This window comes from Ursus maritimus, unplaced genomic scaffold (genome assembly GCF_017311325.1).
Source record: "Ursus maritimus isolate PB19 unplaced genomic scaffold, ASM1731132v1 scaffold_14, whole genome shotgun sequence".
NCBI lineage: Eukaryota > Metazoa > Chordata > Mammalia > Carnivora > Ursidae > Ursus > Ursus maritimus.
In genome coordinates, this window is record NW_024423786.1 from 41,610,700 (window position 1) to 41,634,456 (window position 23,757).

Below are 23,757 nucleotides of genomic sequence, written 5' to 3' on the forward strand. Positions count from 1 at the left end.
GTTCCATGAGATGTAAGTAGAAGTAGTATGCTGGTGGAGGGGATGCCCTTCAAAGGTACACGAGTATGTTTTTTGGTTCTTTCCCCTTCCTAAACGGGAAGATGAGAAAGACGGAGATGCATCTTGGAGGCAGAGAAGTGTGTCCATGTTAAGGGTGGCAGAACTGGACCTGGCTGCCTACATTTGGACTGTTAAGGAAGAGAGAAATAAACTTTTTTTCTTTTGAACCGCTCTCTTTTGGGATATCTCTGTGACTGCACTTTAACCTGTACCCTAATGAATATAGTGAGCGAAGAAACAAGCTATAACAACTATCTACAGTTGTGACTGTGTGGAACAATAATAATTTCTGATTTGTAGGTTTTTCCTTCTTCTTTAAAAAATAGCAAGACAGGACTAAGCCCAACAGAATGAGAGACTGTATCAAGAAGAACAAGGAGGACAAATCCACTACAGAAAAGATATACTTATTTGTACATGACCTGGTTGTTTCAATATAGAAAACCCCAAAGAATCTACAAATTATCAAAATTGATAAAATAATTTGATAAGATGGTTGAATAGGAGAATAATACAAAATTGCCTTTCTGAAAGATGTGCATGACTTTGTGGGAAAATTTATGACATTTTATTGAAGGACATGAAGGAAGACCTAAATAGAGATACACCACATTCATGAATAAGAAAGCTCAACACCACACAGATGCCAATTCTCCCCAAGATGCTCTTTAGATTTAATGCATATTTGAAGAGAATTTTCAACAGTTTAAAAAAATATTGTCAAACTTTTCCGTAAGTTTATATGGAGTACCAAGAATAGCCAAAACCCTAATGAAGAAGAAGTTGAGGTGGGAGAATATATTCTATCACATACTGATGTTCAAAAGCTCTAGTAATCAAGCATATGTCAACTATACTTTAATAAAAAAAGGAATGGGCCATTCAGTACATGGTGCTGGGATAAATGGTTAAATGGAAAATAAATGAAACTGAATTCCTTTTTTTTTCTCAAGATTTTATTTATTTATTTGACAGAGAGACAAGCAGAGAAAGAGGGAACACGAGCAGGGGGAGTGGGAGAGGAAGAAGCAGGCTCCCAGTGGAGGAGCCTGATGTGGGGCTCGATCCCATAATGCCGGGATCACGCCCTGAGCCGAAGGCAGGTGCTTAACAACTGAGCCACCCAGGTGCCCCGAAACTGAATTCCTATCTCACTATAAGCAAAAACATATGTGGGTAAAAGATGAAACATGAAAAACAAAACTTTAAAACTTTTAGAAGAAAACACAGGACCGTATCTTTAAGACCTCAGGATAGGGAAATCTTTTTTTATATTTATTTATTTATTTTAGAGAGAGAGCATGAGAAGGGGGAGGGTCAGAGGAGAAGCACACTCCCCACTGAGTGGGGAGCCCAATGTGGGGCTCAACCCTGGGATTCTGGGATCATGACCTGAGCAGAAAGCAGACGCTCAATCGACTGAGCCACCCAGGCGCCCCTAGGGAAGGCTTCTTTCTTAAACGCAGACACAAAAAGCATAAATGATAAAGAAAAAGATTGCTCTTTCTATGTTAAAACTACGAACTTTTATTCATCAAAAGATGTAATAAAGTGAAAAGACAAATCAGGATTGTAAAATGATATTTGGAGCATGCATTACCAACAAAGGATTAGCGTGCATTAAAAAAAAAAAAACCCTCAATAAGGAGTACTTCAAAAGCAATTTAAATATAAAATTGGGCAGATGTTACAAACATTTTACAGAAAGACAGCACAAATGGCCGGGAAAGATATGAACATATACTCCAGGGAAATGTAAATTAAAACCTTACCAAGATATAATTTTATGCCCACCATGCGGGAAAAAACAGAACTGTGGCAATGAGTGTTGGGAAGCGTGGAGATTAACAGAAAGATTCATAGACTGATGGTGGGAGTGTAGTTTGGTAAAATTAGTTTGAAAACTGGCATTATGAATTAAGAAAAATACATTTACTTGACATCCAAGGTCATAACTCTCGCAGATGACACAGGTAATTCAAAAGACACACAATGAAGCAGAGTTACTCATAGTGGATATACACCAATAGTATACATAGAAAACGGGTTGTTCTGCTTTTTTGGAAAACATCGTCCGACAATGTAGGACTATAACTCTAGAAAGAAGGGTAATAGGTGAGATGAACCCTACAATTGTCCTGGCTTCCTAAACGGAAGCAATTTTCACATGGCACAGGGAGGGGAACCCAAACAGAGTGCAATGATATCACTAAGTTAAGGAGACAGATTGGGGCTCAGGAAGAGTAGGCATCTGGAGTTTGCAGGTCAGAATCCTGAAGAGCAGGGGTTACCATACTATGGTTTGTGGGCCACTTCCAGATACAGCCTGCTTTTGTATAGGACTAAGAATGATTTACACAGTTTTAAAGAATCGCTTTTTAAAACGATTATATGGGGGCGCCTGGGTGGCGCAGTCGTTAAAGCGTCTGCCTTCGGCTCAGGGCGTGATCCTGGCGTTACGGGATCGAGTCCCACATCGGGCTCCTCTGCTGGGAGCCTGCTTCTTCCTCTCCCACTCCCCCTGCTGTGTTCCCTCTCTTGCTGGCTGTCTCTCTCTGTCAAATAAATAAACAAAATCTTAAAAAAAAAAAATAAAACGATTATATGGCAGAGTCCATGTGGACCTGCACAGCTTAAAATATTTGCTGTCTGTCTTCTACAGAGCAAGTTTGCTGATCCCTGCTGTTCAGGATGGAGATATGCAGAGAAACAACTCCAGAAATCTGCAGAACTCTCCCTTCAGTCTTTGGCTGAATACTAATCCGCACACACATAGGTTGCCTTTCCAGGAGGCTAGGCAGAGAACAACTGCTAGGGTGCTATACGATGAACAGCTCACAGAGCTCACACAGTGCTGGGAGATTCAAGTTTCATCCCTCCAGAGAGGAAGGACCTCACTGAGTACTCAGACAATCAGTAGAGATCCCATCAGGCTCACGCCTTAGTATTAAGGTGAAGGTAGTCCTAGAATAAAGGCTATTCTAGACTCATCCTAACAAAGCTTAAAAGCCAACTTTGAATGGACCAAGGTGAACTGCAAGTAATTTAGTTGCCTGCCTAATTTCCACACTCCTTAAAGAAAGGAAATACAATTCAAGTAGTCAACGGTGTAACATTAATAGTGTTCAGCATTCATTAAAAATTACTAGACCTATAACTAAGAGGTAAGCCAGTCAATAGAAACAGATACAGAAATAGTAGACAAGAACTTTAAAACACCTGTTATTGGGGTGCCTGGATGGCTCATTCGGTTAAGCATCCAACTCTTGGTTTCTGCTGCGGTCATAATCTCAGGGTCCTGGGATGGAGTCCCCAGGGTGGGCTTTGAGCTCAGCATGAACTCTGTCTGAGATTCTCTCCCTCCCCCTCTGCCCCTCCCCTGCTCACACACTCCCGTTCTCACACTCTTTCTTTCTAAAATAAATAAAAATCTTAAAAAAATTAATAAAACACCTGCTGTTAATATTCTAAATTTGCTCAAGCATTTAAAAGAAAACATGAATGGGACTAGAAGAGAATATAAAGAAAGAGCTAAATGGAACTGTTAGAGCTGAAAAATATACCACCTGCAGTAAGAAATTCACTGGATGGGTCTAACCACAGATTAGATACTGCAGAGGAAAATATTAATGAAATCAAAGGCACAGCAATATAAACCATCCAAACTGAAGCATAGATAAGAAAAGATTGAAAAAAGTTATTGGACCCTGATGATTTGACATATGGAATGATATCGCGTGGTCTTACCTGAGAAATTGGAGTATAGAAGAATGGAAGAAAATAGTGGGAGAGAAATATCTGAAGAAATAATATTCTTCAAAAACTTTTCAAATAATTCAAATAATTTCTGAAAATTTCCAAATTTGATTAAAAACGAAAAGCCACAGGTTTAGGAAGCACAACGGACCCCAAGTAAACACAAAGAAAACCACATTGCAGAACATGGTAATTGAATTGTTATTCAAAACTCAGGGGTGGAGTTTAAAAGCAGCTGGGAAAAAGACATTATATACAGAGGAGCAAAGATAAGAATGATCAGGATGCCTGGCTGGCTTGGTCGGTGGAGCACATGACTCTTGTTCTTGGGATTCTGGGTTTGAGCCCCACGTTGGGTGTAGAGATTTCTTAAAAATAAAAAATCTTAAAAAAAAAAAAAAAAAAAAAGAATGACTGCAGACTTCTCTCCAGACACAATGCAAGTTAGAAGATAGTAGAGAGAGGGTCATCTTCACGTGTTAAAAGAAATAAAGTAAATCAGCAGAGAATTCTGCATCAAATGAAAATATGTTTCAAATATGAAATTAAAGTAAAGACTTCTAAAAACAAAGGCTGAGAGAATTCTTTCCTGGACTTCAAGAGATTCTGAAGTTCTTCAGGTTGAAAGAAAATGATATCAGATGGAAACTGCTCTGTACCAAGACACGAGGTGGGTGCCAGAAATGGTAGCATTGTTAGGAAATATTAAAGACTTCCCATTTTTAAATTTCTTGCAACGTGGAATACGAACCTTTTTCAACTTTTGTACTCACTCCATTAAAATCTATTGGTCTTTCACTTTGAATGGATCTTGTAGCCATACATAATTTTGTAAAACCTTCGGAAAATATTGGCTCACTGTAGATTTTTCGAATGTTGACATGTTTCATTACACAATCAATATAAAAAAATCACATTTACTTATATCACTACAGTTGTCACAAAAGTATTTAATTATTGGAAAGCTGGAAAGTGTTGTCTGCCTATGATGCCTTTGCCAGCACCATTCTCAGTGGACTCACGGAGTGTCTGACTTATCGTCTTGGGACCCACATAACACAGTACTACAGAGTACTGAAATGCACTAATCCCAGTAAGAATGAATTGTTAGCCCTCCACGGTGGAAAGAAATCGATATAATCATCTTGCCACCAAAGAGCTGGTTGGTTTCCTTCAGGGATGTAGCATTTCAGGGGGTTGGCCTTGACCTTGGATGCTGACCAATTGGACATTCAGCAACTGCAGCTATATCGGCTTCGGTAAGAGGAAGCCCACGTTGCTTTATTGGGTGAAGACTACCCTCCAATCCTGTCTACACAAATACTCTGTTCATGGACACGCTGTGCAAGCGTGGAGGTTGACGAGGACAAGTGTGAGCTGATTTCTCGTGGAGGAGTCATCCACATGGTTGTTGAGTGGCTACTCATTGGTGGGAACTGGCACAGAACAGAAAAGGCTATATACTTCTATTCATTTATATGAGAGAGAGAGAGGAGAGAGAGAGAGTGCACAAGCTGGGGGAGAGGCAGAGGGAGAGGGAGAAGCAGGCTCCCCGTGAGCAGGGAGCCCGATGCGGGGCTTGATCCCAGGACCCTGGGATCATGACCTGAGCTGAAGGCAGACGCTTCACTGACTGAGCCACCCAGGCGCCCGAAGGCTACACACTTTATGTCTGCTCCCACAGGTTCATTCATGTGCCTCTTCCCCCGGATTATGGAGTTTTGCTCTTTCTAAGCCCCTGACCAACCAGACAAGGCATTCATCACAGCTCAGGGGTCCATGTATGTTCTTATTCAGGCTACTTCTCCTTTTCTACCAAGTCGATGTCCAGGTGTACTGTTTGAAGCCCTATGCACAGGATTTCTCCTGATCCCTGCCTTTCAGGGCCACCCCCGAGTGAGGTTCCAGGGCAACAGCAGTCTGTTTTCAGCACCAAGATTTTAAGCCCATCTGTGAACGCGGCCTTGGTTTTTTCCTCTTTCCTCAGCTCGTTACAGGATACTCCTTATAAGGCTATGGGTACAAACCGACGGAGAAAGTTTAATTCAATACAAGCAGGTGATATGGAGGTCTAGGCCATTATTTTTGTGCAACTTACTTGTGTCTTCAAGACCTGTCATAATAATCCAGTTCCAAATGTCTCAAGTCCACTGAATGATGAATTGCTTTGTCCAGCCGAGTTTATGACTTGTTTAGTCTGGCTGAATATCTCCTTTACGATAGGAGGCATGGGACTCTCAGTTACTTGATGTTCCTTGGTCTGGCCCTCGGTTTCCTTCTGCGGTGCATGGAGCAGGGAGCTAGGAGCTGCTTTTCAGATTTTTTTGCTGCAGACGGTGTGGTCTTGCTCCGGTACCGTAGGAGTCTATGCGGTGACTCTGTCATTAGGACATAGCCGAGACTCCTTCCAGCACTGTTATTTTATCGCAGCCAACTCCAGCACCATGGGGTTTGCGGGGTCATATGGCCCCAGCGTTAGGCTGCTCAGACTGCAGCCTGACTTCATGTCTTGATAGGAGGAACTGCAAAGCATTGTGGCCACTTTCTGTATGGACTCCAGGACAATGTCCCCGCTCAAGACTTCTCATTTATTCACATTCCTTTTGCCATGCAAGGTAACATATTCGCAGGTTCCAGGGATTAGAACACGGACGTGTTTGGGATGCCGGTGTTCTGTCTACTACAGCGCTGTGTCCAGATGTTGGCTATGAAGAATAAAGCTACTAAAAACAGTCGTACAGGGGTGTGTGTGTGTGTACATATAGTTTTATTTCTCTGGGGTCAATGCCCAGGAATGCAATGACTGGGTCGTATGGTAATTGCATATTTTGCTTTATAAGAAACTGCCAGTCTGTCTTCTGGAGTGGCTGTAATATTTTACTTTCCTACCGCAGCGTCTGAGTGACCCAGTACCTCGGCCTCCACGTCCGTATTGGGCGTTGTCACGATCGTTGATCTTCGCCAGCCTGTTCGGTGTGTCGTGAGATCTCATTGTCCCTTCCAGTTGCGCCTGGCTCAGGGCTCTGTTCCAGGGGAAGGGCAGGGTCGTCTCGAAGGCGGCGGGTCCGAGTCGGCGGAGCAGGGCCGGCAGGGGAGGAGCGGGGCGAGGCGCGCTGCACTCCTGGCCGCGGCGGCGGCGGCGGGTGCGGGTCTGCGGAGGCCCGGGACAGGGCGAGGTCGAGGCGGGGCCGCCGAGTGCCCGGGAGGCACCGCGCACCGGTCCACGCAAGGCCGGGACGAAAAGCCTCCCCGAGTCACGCCTCCGCGGCCCGACGGTCAGGCCCCGCAGGGGGCGCGGCGGGACCCGGTTTCCCGCCAACGCGAGGGCAGGGCCGCGGGCCGCCGCGAGGGGGCGCTGCGAGAGGCGCGGAGCCGGCGGGCCCATGGCGTCCCCGGGCGGCGGCTCCCTGGGCCTCCTGCTCTGGCTCCTGCTCCTCCGGCCCCGGGTCGCTGGGACGCAGGGCGGGTCCGCGCCGCCCCCACCCTCCCCGGCGCCCACCTCCCCGTCGTCCTCGGGGGGCGGCCGCGAGGGCCCCGGCGCGAGCGTGTGGAGGGCTGAGGGACCGCCCGTGACCCCCGGGCCCCAAGAGGCGGCCGCATCCCCCCAAGTGGTGGCGGTCACCCCAGGGGCCTCTGGCTCCTACAGGGCTGTGGCCACGGCAAAGCCACTAACCACAGCAAAGCCGCTGTTTCCTGCAGGTGATGTTTCTGGGTCAGGCCCTGCCGCGGAGACCTGGCCTGGGCCGAGGGGGCCGAGGGCGCCGAGGGGGCCGCGACCCTGTCTGGGGGAGGGTCTCATGCGGAGATGGTTTTTCGCAGGGGAGTTGGGGGGTCGGAGGGGCCCCAACCCTGCGCTTGAGCTCGGAGGGGACGCGTGGCCATTCTCCGAGGAGCCTCAGGGGACACAGAGCTGCCCCCGGGGTGGGGTGGCGGGTCTGAAGGGACAGGGCCTTGCCCTGAGGGTCCTGAGGCTTCTGAGCCTCAGCGGGCTCTGCGGGTGGTGCTGGCAGGGGCGTTACTGTCAGCCCCTCCCTCCCCTGACCTGCTGCAGGGTGCGGCCAGAGGTCCATGAGGATAGTCGGCGGACTGCCCGCCGCGGAGCGGAAGTGGCCGTGGCAGGTGAGCCTGCAGATCAATGACAGACACATGTGCGGAGGCTCCCTCATTGCCAGTCGCTGGGTGCTGACCGCCGCCCACTGCATATTCGGGTGAGTGTCTGGGGCTCTGTGACCTGGAGCCAGTCCTGTCCCCTTCCCTGAGCTTCCTTCTCCTTATCCGAAAAAGAGGGTCCTAAACCCTGCTCTTCAGGCTGCAGTCAGAGGTAGGTGATGGTAGGGCCCTGGGTAGCCTGAAAAGTCAAGACCCCAAATCAGGTTCAAAGCTTGCGCTGATTCGCCTTCAGGCCAAGTGACAAGAAATGGGAGGGATGCCAGTTGAGAGGCAGTGTGTGGACAAAGACTGGCGAGGGGGGATATTTAAGAAGAGTGTAGTGTAGTAGACCAATGTGGCTAGATCGGTGGTCTCAAACTTTCGAGCCTGGATAAACCTGCAGAACTTGTTAAAACACTGCCCGTCCCCACCCCCAGCGTCTCTGATGCAGATCAGGAGCCAGATCTGAGCATCTGCATCTCCAGCTAGCCCCCAGGTGACGCTGCGGCTCCTCCCCGGGGAACCAGACTGGGAGCACCACTGGAGAGATGGACCAGCGGTCCAGGGATGGGGCGCGGTGATGGAGGGAGGGAAGTGGTTGATGGAGAGAGGCCCAGGCTGGGAAGGCCCAGAAGACGTGGAAGGGGAGTGTAGAGCCTCCAGGATCTCTCTGCAGCCACGTGGAGTACACGGCAAAGCTGGGAGACATCGTCATGAAGAGTACCTCCAGAATGGCCATCGAGATCCCTGTCCAAGACATCGTGGTTCACCAAGATTACAATCCTATCGGATTAATTGAGAATGACATTGCCCTTGTTCTGCTTGAGTTCCCTGTGAATTTTTCCTCCCACATCCAGCCCGTGTGCCTCCCGAAAAAGGCGTTCATGGTACAAACTGGTACAGAGTGCTGGGTGACTGGCTGGGGGAAGCTCGATGAAGCAGGTAAGACTGAAGCGAGACTCGAAGCTCAGGCCAGGCAAGAGGCTGCCTCGTGCCCTGCAGTTGGCCTTAGAGCTAAAGGGGGAGGCAGGGAGGCCATTTTCTAGCAGGTGGATAAGGGAGGAGGGTGGAGAAGATGCCGGTAGAGAGTAATTTGATGGCGTTACAGATTTGATTAGAATTTCAGGGCCTGGGGGCTCAGGTGACCAGCAAAGTGGGTTCTCTCTAGGGTGGATTTTAGCCCGTGGGGTGTTGGTGTTGATCTGTCTGCCCACGGGAGCTGTCGCAAACTGGAAGTCCTTGCCTTGGTGGACAGGGAGCTTCCTGTGAGTGAGAAGAGCCCAGAGAACTCCTCTTGGTGAGGCTGTTGGGCCTCCCATCCCTGGGGAGAGGTTGGGTTTGGTACTTTGGGGGACACTACTTGTCCAAGAGTTTATGATCCTGCTTAAAAGTAAGGTCACTTCACTGAGGCACAGGACAACTGTCACGATTACTAAGGATACTCAGAGTGACAGAGCTGGTTTTGATTTCTCAGGGCTGGTAAGGCCTCACCTCTTCCTGTCCTGATGTTCTTCCTTCTCCTGTCTTGGTTTTGATTCCTACCTCCTCCTCTGCCTCCGTCGGCTTCGAGCCTCATTTCTTCCGGTGTCAAGTGGGGACCATATTCACGGCGCTAACGTGGCGTCCGTCTGTGAACACACTGTACTGAGACCAAGAGTGTGTTCCAGGGGCTCCCATTCTGTTCCATGAGGCAGGTCCAACGACTCCTAAATTATCTCTACAGATAAATCCAAAGAATCTTCAGAATGGCTACAGGAGGCCGAGCTAAACATTATCCGTTATGAAAAATGTAACACAATGCTCCAAACAGAAATGGAAACTACTAGTGACGTGGTCAAGGAAGGGACGGTCTGTGGTTACAGCACCCAAGGAAAGGATGCCTGCCAGGTCAGTTCATGGACCCTTGGCTGTCTTGCCATTTTGTTGTCCCCTCACCATTTCCTCATTCACAGGCAGTGGGGCCTGTGTTATTCACCAGCCCCTCCATTCACCCTTAATGCACGTCAGGGGGACTCACGGGGACAAGCTGCCAAGGCTTGGCCGGGCTGGCCTGCCTGGATCCTTCAGCAGGAGGACCTGGTGCTACCTGGAGGGGGTTGGGAGAAGAGGGGAGATTCAGGCAGAAAATACCAGAAATGCAAGTCACGTGTTTTGAACCCCCTCGCTGTGACAGGCAGAGTGCTTAGGTGAAGACTTATGATTAGCTCAGAGTATGGACATTTTCTTTGTTTATATTCAATTGTTTTTTTGTACACTGATTTTTTGCATACATGTATGAATTTTGTTTGCTGAAGTTTTCTACCCTTAGAGCCGATATTCTCAGGACCTAGGGCTGGTGGATGCCTGGGGGAGGGTGGTCCTGGGGAAGCCCCACGCGTGCCCGTCTCCCCAGGCCTTGCAGTGCGATCAGCCAGTTCTGATGGTGATTGTCTTCCATTCCTGTGTTTGTTTCTTTCTCTTTCTCCAGGGAGACTCTGGGGGGCCCCTGGTCTGTGAACTTAATGCAACGTGGGTCCAGGTGGGAATCGTGAGCTGGGGCATTGGCTGCGGTCGCAAAAATTATCCTGGAGTTTATACAGAAGTTAGTTTCTACAAGGACTGGGTCATTGGTCAGTTGAGTCAGGCTCGCTCTTGGGACTCAGCAGGCTTCTTCCCACTTCTGTGCCTGCTGCTGCCCCTGGGCGTCCTGGTGGCCCCGTGATCACCCTGGCCCACCCCCTCCTGTTGCCGAGTCTTGCCCGGGCCTCTCCTCCGACCTCCCACTCCTACTCAAATGCCCTCTCCCCCAGTTCTGGTTGGCACCCAGTGACCCTGTAGAGAGCCACACAGTAAGAGCGGCAGCAAGGCTGGAGCCCCGGAAGTATCCCAGCCTGATGCCCCAGTCACCTGCGTCGGCCACACGCACACCTTGGCTGTGCCCTGCCTGCCTGGAAGGAGGGAGGTCAAGCATCCCAGCCTGAGAGCCAGCCGACTGGCCAGCTGAAGCCCAGGGCTTCCTTGCCATCTCGGAGAGCCCCTGCTGGAGACGTCACGCCAGGAGCAGGGAGACAGCACTGGACCTGGGCGTGGTCTCAGGCTGTCACCTGAGACTCTGACAAAGTGGTCAGCTTGCTGATGGTGCAGAGAGAGGGAGGAGGCGTCACCAGGTCCCTGCCGAGGTGTGAGGCCTGGGGTTTCCACATCTGCCGGGGTGTCTGGGGCTGGGAGACGTTTCCCTGCAGCCAGCGTGGATCTAGCCGTGTGTGGCCAGCCTGTGCCACACAGGCCCTCCTGGGGCAGCCCCGTGATGGGGTCCCCTTCCTCAGTCCCTAGTGGCCCCGCCCAGGCTCAGCCCAAGTTGTGTGGAGGTGTTGACGGAGTGCAGAGATTTCTGACATCAACTGAATAAAGGTTTGGAGTGCATTCTTATTTATTCTGAAGCTCTGGTCTCCTGAAAGTTGTGGGGTTGCCCATAACATACTCTGTAGGGAACTAGTGTCCCACGTAGCCTGGAAAGCACTTCCTGGTGTCCAGTAAACCTAGAAGAGTTAGAGGTGGGGAGCTTCTCTACCTTGATATAAATCTGATGGATGGCCTTAGCCAGTGGGTCCTACTGCCTATCCTGTTAGAGCCATCAACGTCTCTGTGGCTGGAAGTCTTGTAGCTGAGTTTGGCGGCCTCGGCAGTCAGGAGCAGAGAGAGCAAGAGGACAGAGACTGGGGCATGGCCCACTCACACACCTTTGTGCCTCTCCTTGCTGCCCTGTAACAGACATGCCTTGAGGAGACCCCGTGGGCTGGGTGTCAAGACGCCTTGAGCCCAAAGAGCTCCCTATAAGGGGACGGTAGGTGGGAGGGCCTGGCTCTGTGTGTGTGTGTGTGTGTGTGTGTGTGTGTGTGTATACAGTTTCTTTTCCCCAGTCACCAGCTCTAGTGTCCCACAGTCACCTGGTACTGGCTGCTGATCATCCCCCAGCTTCTCTCTCTTGCCTACCCATCCTTCCTCGGTCAGTGCTAAGGCTCCCAGTTACCTAGGACCTCAGCGGGCAGTCTGGGAGAGTCCCACCTGCTGTCTGAGGGAGGCCAGGGTGGGACACTCTGCTTTGTAAACCCCAGCGGGTTACAGCTAAACTCAGTAAATGCAAAGATGGAATCCCACAACTGGCTAGCTGGGAGTCGCAGCCCCGGCTAAAGGCACAGTCCCCAGCTCTGGGAAGTCTGTGGTCCAGACGGGATGCTCTGTGGCATGCTGATATTAGAATGTGGTTCTTGCTGGGGGCGGAGACAGGAATTTAGTCCGGTGGCTTAGTTGCTCAGGATGCACCTCTGGCTACCAGAAAAGCCGGGGTGAGCCTCCCTGCGAACAGGACTCCCAACTGCCGAGTAAGGGGTAGCCACTCTTAGTCTTCCCAACCAATATTCGTGGAATACCTTTCGTGAGTCAGGCGCTGGGCTGCGGCCACGAATAAGATGTGAACCGCAGGTGGGAGGGGAGAGCCTGTCGGTAGGATGACCCTTACTCAGGGAGTGGTGGCTTGGCAGACCCCCCAGGCTGAGGGACAGGCAACGAGGTCTAAAAATATCAGACTTTAAAAAGAAACAAAACAAAAAGCGCTAGAGGTTTCTAGTCATAAGAAGCAAGCAACATCTAGCAATATATATTCCTAGGGCCCAGACTGCGGTCTTGAAATACAATTTCCCACCCAAAGAAATCAGGGCCTCCTGGAAAGCGGTCTGAAAAGTGTGGAGCAGGGAACGTGTTGGAGGAGACGAAAACGTCGTGTCGTACCAGATAGCGAGGAAGCTATCCAAATGGCCAGGATCATGTCACAAGGACTCAGGAGCCAACTGGAAGTGGTACCCTGGGGGATCAGATGGTGTTGCCACTGCATCCCCCCTCTTGCACAGAAATCACATCATTCCCCCAGCTCCCGAAAATACTGCCTCAGCTGCAGCCCTCACAGAAGCTTCCCTGGGCTGCGAGAACGGATGCACGCAGGAGCCCATCCTTGTACAGGGTGTCGTCCAGGGCAGGTGCTCGGCGTGCAGGGGCAGCAAGGCCCAGCCTTCTGGCCGCACTTGGGGCCAGCTTGGAAGGGCTTCTTGGAGGATCAGCTGAGACCTCAGTGGCAAATGCATTCTCCCATTGCCCAGTTCTTCCTCAATTGCTCCCTTCCCTGCGTATCTCCTGAGAACACCCCACCACACAGACCCTCGCATACAGTTCCGGGTCAGGATCTGCTTCCGGGGAACCCCATCTGAGGCACTTGGCCAGGCAACATGGGACAATATGAGTTTTAATAAATGTTTTAGTTCCCTATTGCTGTGTAACCAACCACCCCAAACCCAGTTGCTAAAAATAATGCTTTTGGTGGCTTTTTTTTTTCTTTCAGTTTTTATGTTCTGTGAAGAAGCCATGAGCACTGAATTAGCAACTACTGAACAACTGCTCCTCAAAGAAACACAGGAGTAGATTCCTGGGAGTCTCGCCACACAACATTGTCACCGGCTGGTCAATGTGTAACTTTATTTTCTGTTTGTTTCTGGCTAAAGACACCTTATCTCATGCACTCTGTTGATTCATTATCACTGAACTCAGGGCCCACAGAAGTGTAGTTCATGCCCGTACGGAGCTCACCCACCATGTCTCTTCTCTGTGATGACCATCACAGCCCAGAGTCCTTAGCGACCCAAGACAGCCCCTAAGCAATAAGCTGGGGGATCATTTTACTTTATTTTTTAATTTCTTTGCTCGGGGGATCATTTTAAACAGCAAAATCAGTGGCAAAAAAAGCGCAAAAATGGAAAAATACGGCCCATGGTAGACCAGGGACGGGACATGTGTACTCTATGAGAGCTGAAACTGGAAGGCATGACGTCATCGTGTTGACCTCAGCTGAGAACGGAGCTCACGTTGTTTCTGATGAGGTTCCCTTTGTTTCTCTTCACGTTATCTCTGGTGTTGAGCCATTCGATTAGGTTGCGCTTCGGTCTAGTTTCATTGGTTCGGCGGTCGTTCGGCATCTGGGATCTCTGGGGTAATGGTTTTTTATTGAATTTGGAAAAACGTTTGGCCATTATTTCTCTAAATATTTTTTGTCTCTCCCACACAGCACTTCTCCCTTGTGGAAGTGCCATGATGCACGTCTAAGGCCACAGCCCACGGTGCTCTAGTTTTTTATACTCCCTCTTCTCTCTGTGTTTCATTCTGGTCATTTTTTTTTCTTATTGTCATGTCTTTAATTTCACCCATCTCTTCCTTCCGCCATGTTTAACCCATCAGTCACTGTCTTTTTTTCATCTCACCCATGGTAGTTTTTATATCTAGAAGTTTGATTTGGGTCTTTTTACATCTTCAGTATCCCTACTTAACTTTTAAGTACATATGTATAGCTTACAGTTGTAATAGCTGTTTTAATATTCTTGCCAGTGATTTTAACACCTGTGTCCGTTGTGGGTTGCTCTGGATTGATTGATTATTCTCATTATGCATCGTATCTTCATGCTTCTTGAGTGCTGGGTATTCTTTGATTGGATACCAGACACTGCGACTTTTACCTGGGCGTTTGATATTTTCCTAGAAATTTTCTTTCTTTTTTTTTTTTTTTAAGATTTAATTTATTTATTTGACAGAGATAGAGATAGCCAGCGAGAGAGGGAACACAAGCAGGGGGAGTGGGAGAGGAAGAAGCAGGCTCATAGCGGAGGAGCCTGATGTGGGGCTCGATCCCAGAACGCTGGGATCACGCCCCGAGCCGAAGGCAGACGCTTAACCGCTGTGCCACCCAGGCGCCCCAACCTAGAAATTTTCTTGAGCTTTATGTGGGATGTAGCAAAATTACTTGGAAACGAATATTTTCAGGGCTCACTTTAAAGGTTTGTTAGACAAGACTGGAGCACTTCTCAGTCTAGGAACTATTATTTCCTGTTGCCAAGACAAGACTCTTCCTTCCTCCCTTCCTTCCTTCCTTCCTTCCTTCCTTCCTTCCTTCCTTCCTTCCTTCCTTCCTTCCTAAAGATTTTATTTATTTATTTGAGAGAGAGAGAGAGAGAGAGAGAGAGAGATCATGAGCAGGGGGGATGGGCAGAGGGAGAAGCAGTCTCCCCGCTGAGTAGGGAGCCCGAGAGGCTGGATTTGGTGGGACTTGATCTTGGGACCCTGGGATCATGACCTGAGCCTAAGGCAGATGCTTAAGGGACTGAGCCACCCAGGCGCCCCACCCGAGAAAAGACCTTTCTGAACATGCTACCCAGTGCTCTGTGAATCTTGAGTTTTTCCAGTCTGGCTGCTGGGAACAGGCAGTATTCCTGGGCCCCACTGGGCATCGTTATTTCTAATCCTTTCAAGTGGTTGTTTCTCTAGCTTCAAATAGTCCCCCCCCCTCACTGATCAATATACTGGGAAGTCCTTAAGGGGGGAGGCTTTGCAGGTCTCTGGAATTCTCCCCACTCCCCAGTGTTCTTTGCATAGCTTCCTTGGCTCAACCCCCACCCCCCATCCCCCCCGGACCTTTCAGCTTCACTTGCTCACTTCAGGGAGCCTGTGGGATTCCTGTGGGGTTCTGCCTGAGTTCCTCTTCTCTGAACCGTGGCCTAGAAACTCTCTGAAGGCCACAAACAGAGCCATGATAGGACTCATCCCATTTGGTTTCCATCTATCAGCGGTCCTGCCCTTTGTGGCCTGGTGTCCAGTGTCCTGAAAACTGTCATTTCATATTTTTGCCCATCTTTGGTTGTTCAGGTGGGAAGGGCAATCCCCCTTAGTCTATCTTGGCCAGGAGGACAAGTGAGCATATGCATTTAATAATATTTATAATTAAAAGGAAATATCCGTTATATCATTAAGTCGCTTCCCTTTGTTTATTCTGTATTTTTCTTTCTTTTTTTCATTCTTCCTAGAATGTTGTCTCTTATTAAGCTTCTCAGAGAACAAAATTCTGATTGTGTTCATGTTCATAATTTTGTCTCTATTGACTTCTGCTGCTGTTTCTCGAAATTCTTTTCTTTCTCCCAAGCCCTGTCTTGGGGATTACTCCACTGATTATTTTCACTTCCGGAGCTGCATCTTTAGCTCATTTGTTATCTGTCTTTTTTATTTTCTGATATGGTCGAAGCTTTACATTACTTTCCAGGACTACTATCGCTGCATCACGCGATATTTCATATGTTGTGTTTTCATTGGTAGTCATCTTTAAATTGTCATTATTTTTCTCATTATTTCCTTTTTAAAAATTATTTTATTTTTAAGTAAGCTCCACATCCATCGTGGGGCTTGAACTCATGACCCTGAGATCAAAAAGTCCCATGCTCTACCGACCGAGACAGCCAGGCTCCCCTATGATTTCTTTTTTAATACGAGGACCATTTTCTAGGGTTGTGTCTTTGTTTCAGAACTATGGGATATTTTGGTAGAAGTTGATGTTAGTATTATAGATGTATGGCTCAAGAACAGAAGCTATAACGTTGATTCCTTGAGTTTACTGGTCTTCCTTTGAGGCCTTCTTTCTGAATGTTTCCTATGTGCTCAGTCAGAATGAATGCTGTCTGTTGGTAGTTGTAAAATTCATTATACTGCTATTAGATCAAGATTATCAGTGGTCGGGAGCCTGGGTGGCTCGCTTGGTTGAGCGTTTGCCTTTGGCTCAGGTCATGGTCCTGGGGTCCTGGGATGGAGTCCCTCATCGGGCTCCCTGCTTCTCGGGAGGTCTGCTTCTCCCTCTGCATCTCTCCCTCTCTCTCTCTCTCTGTCTCTCATGAATAAATAAATAAAATCTTAAAAAAAAAAGATTAGCAGTGGTCATAGCCAAATATCCTATAATTTTTGCTTAATTTTGCCTCCATAAGCTATCAGCTTCTTAGGAAGAATGTTTCAAAAACTCTGGTGTCCCATGAAGTTGGTCAACTGTCGTTTTATGTATTAAGGGCTTCTTGTTGCATCTACTTGATTATTTCTTATTTTTACTGTATATAAATTTTTCTGTCACTTAGGTAATATTAATTAATTAATTAATTAATTAATTAATTAATAATTTTTGAGAGAGAGCACACCAGCAGGGGAACGGGCAGAAGGAGAGGGAGAGAGAGAACCTCAAGCCGACTCTGCGCCGAGTGTGGAGCCCATGAGGGGCTCTCACAACTCTGCGATCATGACCTGAGCTGAAATCAAGAGCCCGTGTTTATCTGATTGAGCCACTCAGGCGCCCCCTTCTTGCATAATCTTTGCCTGTGATTTTACAATCTGATAGAAAATTGCTATCCCACCTTTCTTTTGCATCAGATTTGTCTGCTATTTCACTCCTAGTCCTTTATTTCCAATGTATCCGCCTGTCTTCTTTTAATATCTAGTATCTTCCGATAGTATATTTCTGGACCTTATCTTTTTTACCAAAGTGAGAGTTCTTGTTTGTCTGGTGTATTCAACCTGTTCACACTTAATTGCAAATGCTATCATATTAAGACTCGATACTGCTCTTTGGTTTTGTATTTTCTATTTATCATACTTTCCTTTTGTTTTTCACCTTCCATTGGGTAGAAGGCGTGTCCTTGTCCTTTTAAGGGCTCCAGTGATTCGATTACTCTGGGCGTATAATCCAGAAGATCTCTATTTTAAGGTCGATAAAAGCAATGACATTTTCAAGCGAATGGGGAGCACTACCTGGATTGTCTCGGGTGGAATCACCAGGAGGCGGGAACCCTGGAGGTGCAGCTGCGGGCTGGGAATTGTGCCCGCGCACCTGGGTCGGGCCAACGCGAGGGCAGGGCCGCGAGCCGCCGCGAGGGGGCGCTCGAGGGAGCGGCAGCGCAAGCGGGCCCATGGCGTCTCTGGGCTGCGCCCTGGGCCTCCTGCTCTGGCTCCTGCTCCTTGAACCCCGGCTCGGTGGGGCCTGGCGGACGGGGAGGGGGCGAGGCCGGCCGGGCTCCTCACGGGGTGGGGGTGGGGAGTGGAAGGGGGGTGTTTGCTGGGGGTGCCGGGGGGAAAGGGCAGGCCAGGGTGCGCGCTCGGGCCAGCTCCTGCCTCACGGATCTTCCCCAGGTGAGGGTTACCGCCCCAGCGAGGAACCTGCAATGACACCCGCAAGCCCAGAGGCGCCACCAGGGCCACCAGGGGCCCTGGAGTCCCCGCAGATGCTAATATCCACTGCAGTTCCAGGGCCTCTAACACTCACAGTGGAGTCCAGCCAGGCCGCCATATTTGGAACCTTCTCTCCTCAAGGTACTGCTTCTGGACAGGTCTGGACAGGTCCACCTGGATGGCCAGAGGGGAAGCTGCTTGGGGAGCTAGAAGGGTCAGACTCTATCTTGAAGGGTTGGAGAGGAAACCTGGCTCTGCACCCTGGTGGCTGGCTAGGGGCAGTGAGCAGGGAACGAGACAGTAGCTTCACCTCCAGTCCCTTCTCTTTAGTGAGCCAACCAGGATGCGGCCAGAGGTCTATGAGGATAGCCGGCGGACTGCCCGCCGCAGAGCGGAAGTGGCCCTGGCAGGTGAGCCTGCAGGCCAGGGACAGACACATGTGTGGAGGCTCCCTCATTGCCAGTCGCTGGGTGCTGACCGCCGCCCACTGCATAATTGGGTGAGTGTCTGGGGCTCCAGGCTTGGGCCCCCCCTGTCAGGCTCCGTGACCTGGAGCCAGTCCTATCCCCTTCCCTGAGCTTCCTCTTCCTCCTCTGAGAAGGAGTCACAGCCCCCTAGGTGTTACTCAGTCTGGAGTGAGACCTGAGAATTCGCATGTCTACCAAGTTCCCAGGGGCTGCTTTGGTAGTCTCGGGCCCTCACTTGGAGAACCACTGGCTGGTTAGGGTCTGGGGACGGGATGTGGTCAGCAGGCAGGCAGGTGCCTGATGCTGGCCGAGGAGACAGGACCACGCTGGGAAGAACCTGGAAAATGTGGAAGGGGAGTGTAGACCCTCTGGGATCCCTATGAAGGACAGGTCCTCTTCCCACAGCCACGAGGAATATACAGTGAGGCTGGGAGACACACATTCTCATTCTCATTCCAAGACAACCCTGGTGGTCCCGGTGGAAGACATCGTTTGCCACCGCTTTTATGATGCTAAAACTTTGAGACATGACATCGCCCTGGTTTTGCTGTCCTTCTCCGTGAATTACTCCTCGTACATCCAGCCTGTGTGTCTCCCCGAAAGGGCTTTCCATGTGGAAAGTGGGACGGAGTGCTGGGTGGCAGGCTGGGGCCGACTGGCAGGAGGTGAGACTGGTAAGTGGGGAGTCGAGGGGGCAGCCTGGTGTGCTGGCGTTGGCCCACAGGCTGTCCCACAAGGGACAGGGAGGCTGATTCTTTAACAGGTGGGCAAGGGAGGAGGAGGGCGTCCTGCCAGGGAGTAACTGAACCTCATTAAGAATTGCTTAATGAAGGGCGCCGGGGTGGCTCAGTCAGCGAAGCGTCTGACTTCAGCTCAGGTCATGATCCCAGGGTCCTGGGATCGAGTCTCGTGCTCAGCGGGCAGTCTGCTTCCCCCTCTCCCTTTGCCCTTCCCCCCACTTGTGCGCTCTCTCTCTCTCTCTCTGTCTCTCAAAAAAAAAAATCTTTAAAAAAAGAATTGCCGTTGGAATGTTCACACCTGGGGGCCTGGGTGCCAGGGATGGTGGGCTCTGTCCAGCATGGATTTCAGCTCCGGGGGCATGAGCTCTCTGCGAGTCAGACCTGTCCCTCCATGGAAGTCCCTGCTTGGTGGGGAGGGAGCTTCTCGTGCTAGGCAGTGTCAGCTGGGCCAGAGCAAGCCTACTGGTGAGGCTGGAGGGCCTCCTATGTCGGGGAAGCGGCTGGACTGGTCCCTTTGGGGGCCCTCCCTGTCTGAGCGTCTTGATTCTGCTCAGCACAGGACACCTGTCACTCTTGGTACTCAGGGTGACGCTTGCTTTTCACTTCTGGTTGGTAAGGCCTTGCCTCTTTCTGTCCTGAGGGGTCCCTCCTTCTTCTGTCATGGCTTTTCTTACCTCTCCCTCTCCCCTCACCACCACAGCCTCCATTCCCTCCTGTCAATGGGACGGTAGCCATTGCCCCGACTGCCTCTGAGGATGCAACAGTGTGTGAGGGCACAGAGCGGGTTTCGGGGGCTCCTGGGCTCTCCACTCATGCAGACCCTGACTTTGTCGCCCCAGCCCCAGTGTCAGTTCATCTTCAGGAGACCAAGCAACTCATTCTTCACTACAAGAAATGTAACCAGATACTGCTGACACGGTTAGGGTCACTTCGCAATCTAGTGAAAAAAGGGATGATCTGTGGCTATCAAGATGGGAAAAGTCTCTGCAAGGTCAGTTCCTGGCTCCGTTGTGGCCTCTGCGGTGAGGATGTCCCCTCCGTGCTTCCCAAGCGCCAGGGCCTGGGGGAACTGCCATCTCCTCCGTTCTCTCCTTAGTTAAGGAGATTCATGGGGAGAACCCCTCATGGCTCCCCTGAGCTGGCCTGGCCGGCTCCTTCTAAAGGGAGCCGCCCTTGCTGCCTGGCCCCCCCCCCCCCCCCCCCCCAGCGGCTGGGGTGAGCTCGAAAGGTGCGAGCTCAGGGACCCTGTGCGTGGCTGCCGGACTCCCGGGCCCACCATCTTCCTCTTGCTCCGAGTGCCTTCTGGAGGAGGGGGCGTTTGAGCTGGGCCTCAGAAGATGAGTATTTGGATTTTGTGGAAAAGCGTTGTAGGGGAGGGAGCAGCATGGACAGCAGCTCCGAGGTCTGAGGGAACTTGTCATGTGTAGGGCCTGTCTTCCAAGTCGGGAGCAATGAGGTGACCAGAGAAGAGGGCTGGGGTCGGAATCCGTGTGGCCTGGAGCGCTGGGCCAAGTTTCTCGACGCCATCCGGGCAGGACTGCAGGCTAGGTGTTTGTTCCCATCATCTAGCCGATGATGCTGCGTCCCAAGCAGGAGCTGGGGCGGGGAGGGGGGGGAGGAGATGTGTCTGAGGTTGAATCATGAGTTCTTGGTGACTGACTGCTGGGAGGGGGGCGAGGGAGAGGTTGGGAGGGTTGTGTTTCTGTCTGAGCTGGTTGGTGGGGGGCGGGGGCACCAGAGCGGGTCTGGGAGAGGACACGCAGGGTTCTGCCTCAGATGGGGTGTATATGGCATGTCTGGGACAGTCTGGAGACAGAGAACTGACAAATGTGCCGTGTTGGATATGTGGGTTTAAGGCCGGGGCATTTCAGGTAGGAGGTGAGGATTATGGGATCCTCCCATGCAGGGTTGATATTCAAAATATTTCACATCCATGGAGGCCCAGGACTGACCAAACAGAATAGGCACCAGACTGAGAGCTGGAGTAGGGCTCTGGAGGCTGTGTATTGTGTCAGGGGTACCCCTTTGGTTGGTGGGTCATGGGAGGCTTGGAGAGGACCATGGGGGACAGGTCAGGGGCCATGGAGGAACAGGGGCATTCAGAGAGTATTTCAACACAGTATTAGCCCTACTGCTGCACTGGGACCCAGGGGCTATCTATCTTGTGTGCCTCCAGGAACAGCTGGGAAGCAGGAGTATTTCTCAGAGGTTGTTCAGGTTTTCACTTAGTTTCAACTCTCAAATATTCCAAGTAACCTAGGGCTGGTGGATGCCTGGGGGAGGGTGGTCCTGGGGAAGCCCCACGCGTGCCCGTCTCCCCAGGCCTTGCAGTGCCATCAGCCGGTTCTGATGGTGATTGTCTTCCGTTCCTGTGTTTGTTTCTTTCTCTTTCTCCAGGGAGACTCTGGGGGGCCCCTGGTCTGTGAACTTAATGCAACGTGGGTCCAGGTGGGAATCGTGAGCTGGGGCGTTGGCTGCGGTCGCAAAAATTATCCTGGAGTTTATACAGAAGTTAGTTTCTACAAGGACTGGGTCATTGGTCAGTTGAGTCAGGCTCGCTCTTGGGACTCAGCAGGCTTCTTCCCGCTTCTGTGCCTGCTGCTGCCCCTGGGCGTCCTGGTGGCCCCGTGATCACCCTGGCCCACCCCCTCCTGTTGCCGAGTCTCGCCTGGGCCTCTCCTCCGACCTCCCACTCCTACTCAAATGCCCTCTCCCCCAGTTCTGGTTGGCACCCACTGACCCTGTAGAGAGCCACACAGTAAGAGCGGCAGCAAGGCTGGAGCCCCAGTGTCCTAGCCCGATGCCCCAGTCACCTGCGTCGGCCACACGCACACCTTGGCTGTGCCCTGCCTGCCTGGAAGGAGGGAGGTCAAGCATCCCAGCCTGAGAGCCAGCCGACTGGCCAGCTGAAGCCCGGGGCTTCCTTGCCATCTCGGAGAGCCCCTGCTGGAGACGTCACTCCAGGAGCAGGGAGACAGCACTGGACCTGGGCGTGGTCTCAGGCTGTCACCTGAGACTCTGACAAAGTGGTCAGCTTGCTGATGGTGCAGAGAGAGGGAGGAGGCATCACCAGGTCCCTGCCGAGGTGTGAGGCCTGGGGTTTCCACATCTGCCGGGGTGTCTGGGGCTGGGAGACGTTTCCCTGCAGCCAGCGTGGATCCAGCCGTGCGTGGCCAGCCTGTGCCACACAGGCCCTCCTGGGGCAGCCCCCGGGGTCCCCTTCCTCGGTCCCTAGTGGCCCCATCCAGGCTCAGTCCAAGTTGTGTGGAGGCATTAAGGAGTGTGGAGATTTCAGATGGCAACTGAATAAAGGTTGGGAGTGTGTTCCTGTTCGTTCTAAGCTCTGGTCTCCTGAATGTTGTGGGGTTGCATATGACATACTCCGTGGAGAACTAGTTTTCCAGGTAACACAGGGTCTCTTCATGGCTTTTATTAAGCCCTCAAGGGCGTGGTGAGTCCCCACTGCTCAGATGGGAGTCCTCCACAGGGTTTTAGCTAGCTGGGTCCTGCTCTCGTACTCGTCACGTCTGCCCGGAGCTTTGTCGCTTAATTGCAGAGTCTCTGCAGCTCTGAAGAGGGGATCACAAGAGACCAGACCTGGGAGCCAGAATGAAGTTAGAACGTGAGAAATAGTCCTCTGCTGCTTCTTCCATTTGCGGCTGCTGCCCCCTCTTCCACTTTGTTTTTTTATTTTTACTTTTTAAGATTTTTATTCATTTGAGAGAGAGAGAGAGAGAGCACAAGCCAGGGGAGGGGCAGAGGGAGAGGGAGAAGCAGACGCCTTGCTGAGCAGGGAGCCCGATCCCAGGCTCCCGGGATCATGACCTGAGCAGAAGGCAGATGCTTAAGCAACTGAGCCCCCCAGGCGCCCTGTCCCCTCCACTCGGTTAACAAAGGTCCGCTCTCCTCCTGGGAGGAAGGCAAGTGAGAGTTCTTGTATTAGACGCTGGCTCTTTACCCTCATTCTCTGGCTCGGTGTCCCGGCGTCGCTCTCTCTGGCTTGGTAAAACACACATCACTGGTTCCACTCCCAGAGTTTTCAGTCCTGTAGGTCTGGGGTGGGGCCTGAGAACTGCTTCTCTGACAAGCTCCCAGTGATGGTGCCGCTGCCCTGGGTAGCACGGCGGGGCATGAACACCAGGAGGAAGGCGTCCTCCTCTGCTCGACCGCCTCGGCGTGTCACCTGCCAGTGGTGGGAGCTCATTCTGTGGACCCCCGTAGATATCAGGCAGGAGAATGGGGTCCCCAGAACTGGACACCCCCTTCCCCACCACTAGACAAGAGAAGCAGGAATCTTGGTGTTCCGCGCCCAATTCTGCCACACCCAGCAGAGGCAAAGGGCCGATCCTGCAAAATCGCTCCTGGAAGGCCGCAGGCCTGGTATCCGCCATCATTTCCTTCAGGTGTGACCATCCGATTGGTGGTCTGTGGAAGAGGAGGAATGCCTTTCCTTTCCCAGGACTCCCCCAGGACTCCTTATTCCAGTCCTAGATCCGGCTCAAATGCTACTTTCCTAAAAACATCTTTCCGGATTC

The 23,757-nt window shown here is 51.0% G+C and overlaps 2 protein-coding genes across 2 annotated transcripts; both read left to right on the forward strand.

Annotated features, from left to right (window-relative positions):
* Positions 1 to 7,190: 7,190 nt before the first annotated feature.
* LOC103675123 (serine protease 44-like) lies at positions 7,191 to 11,364 on the forward strand. Its single transcript, XM_040628158.1, has 5 exons — positions 7,191 to 7,515; positions 7,868 to 8,024; positions 8,642 to 8,907; positions 9,689 to 9,852; positions 10,433 to 11,364. Exons 1-5 carry the CDS (start codon positions 7,200 to 7,202, stop codon positions 10,664 to 10,666), a joined length of 1,137 nt encoding a protein of 378 aa, XP_040484092.1. The 5' UTR covers positions 7,191 to 7,199; the 3' UTR covers positions 10,667 to 11,364.
* Positions 11,365 to 17,756: 6,392 nt separating this feature from the next.
* Positions 17,757 to 23,730, forward strand: LOC103675124 (serine protease 44-like). The gene is made up of 6 exons (XM_040628242.1): positions 17,757 to 17,820; positions 17,977 to 18,156; positions 18,346 to 18,514; positions 18,888 to 19,156; positions 20,068 to 20,213; positions 21,620 to 23,730. Exons 1-6 carry the CDS (start codon positions 17,757 to 17,759, stop codon positions 21,851 to 21,853), a joined length of 1,062 nt encoding a protein of 353 aa, XP_040484176.1. The 3' UTR covers positions 21,854 to 23,730.
* The last annotated feature ends 27 nt before the right edge of the window (positions 23,731 to 23,757 follow it).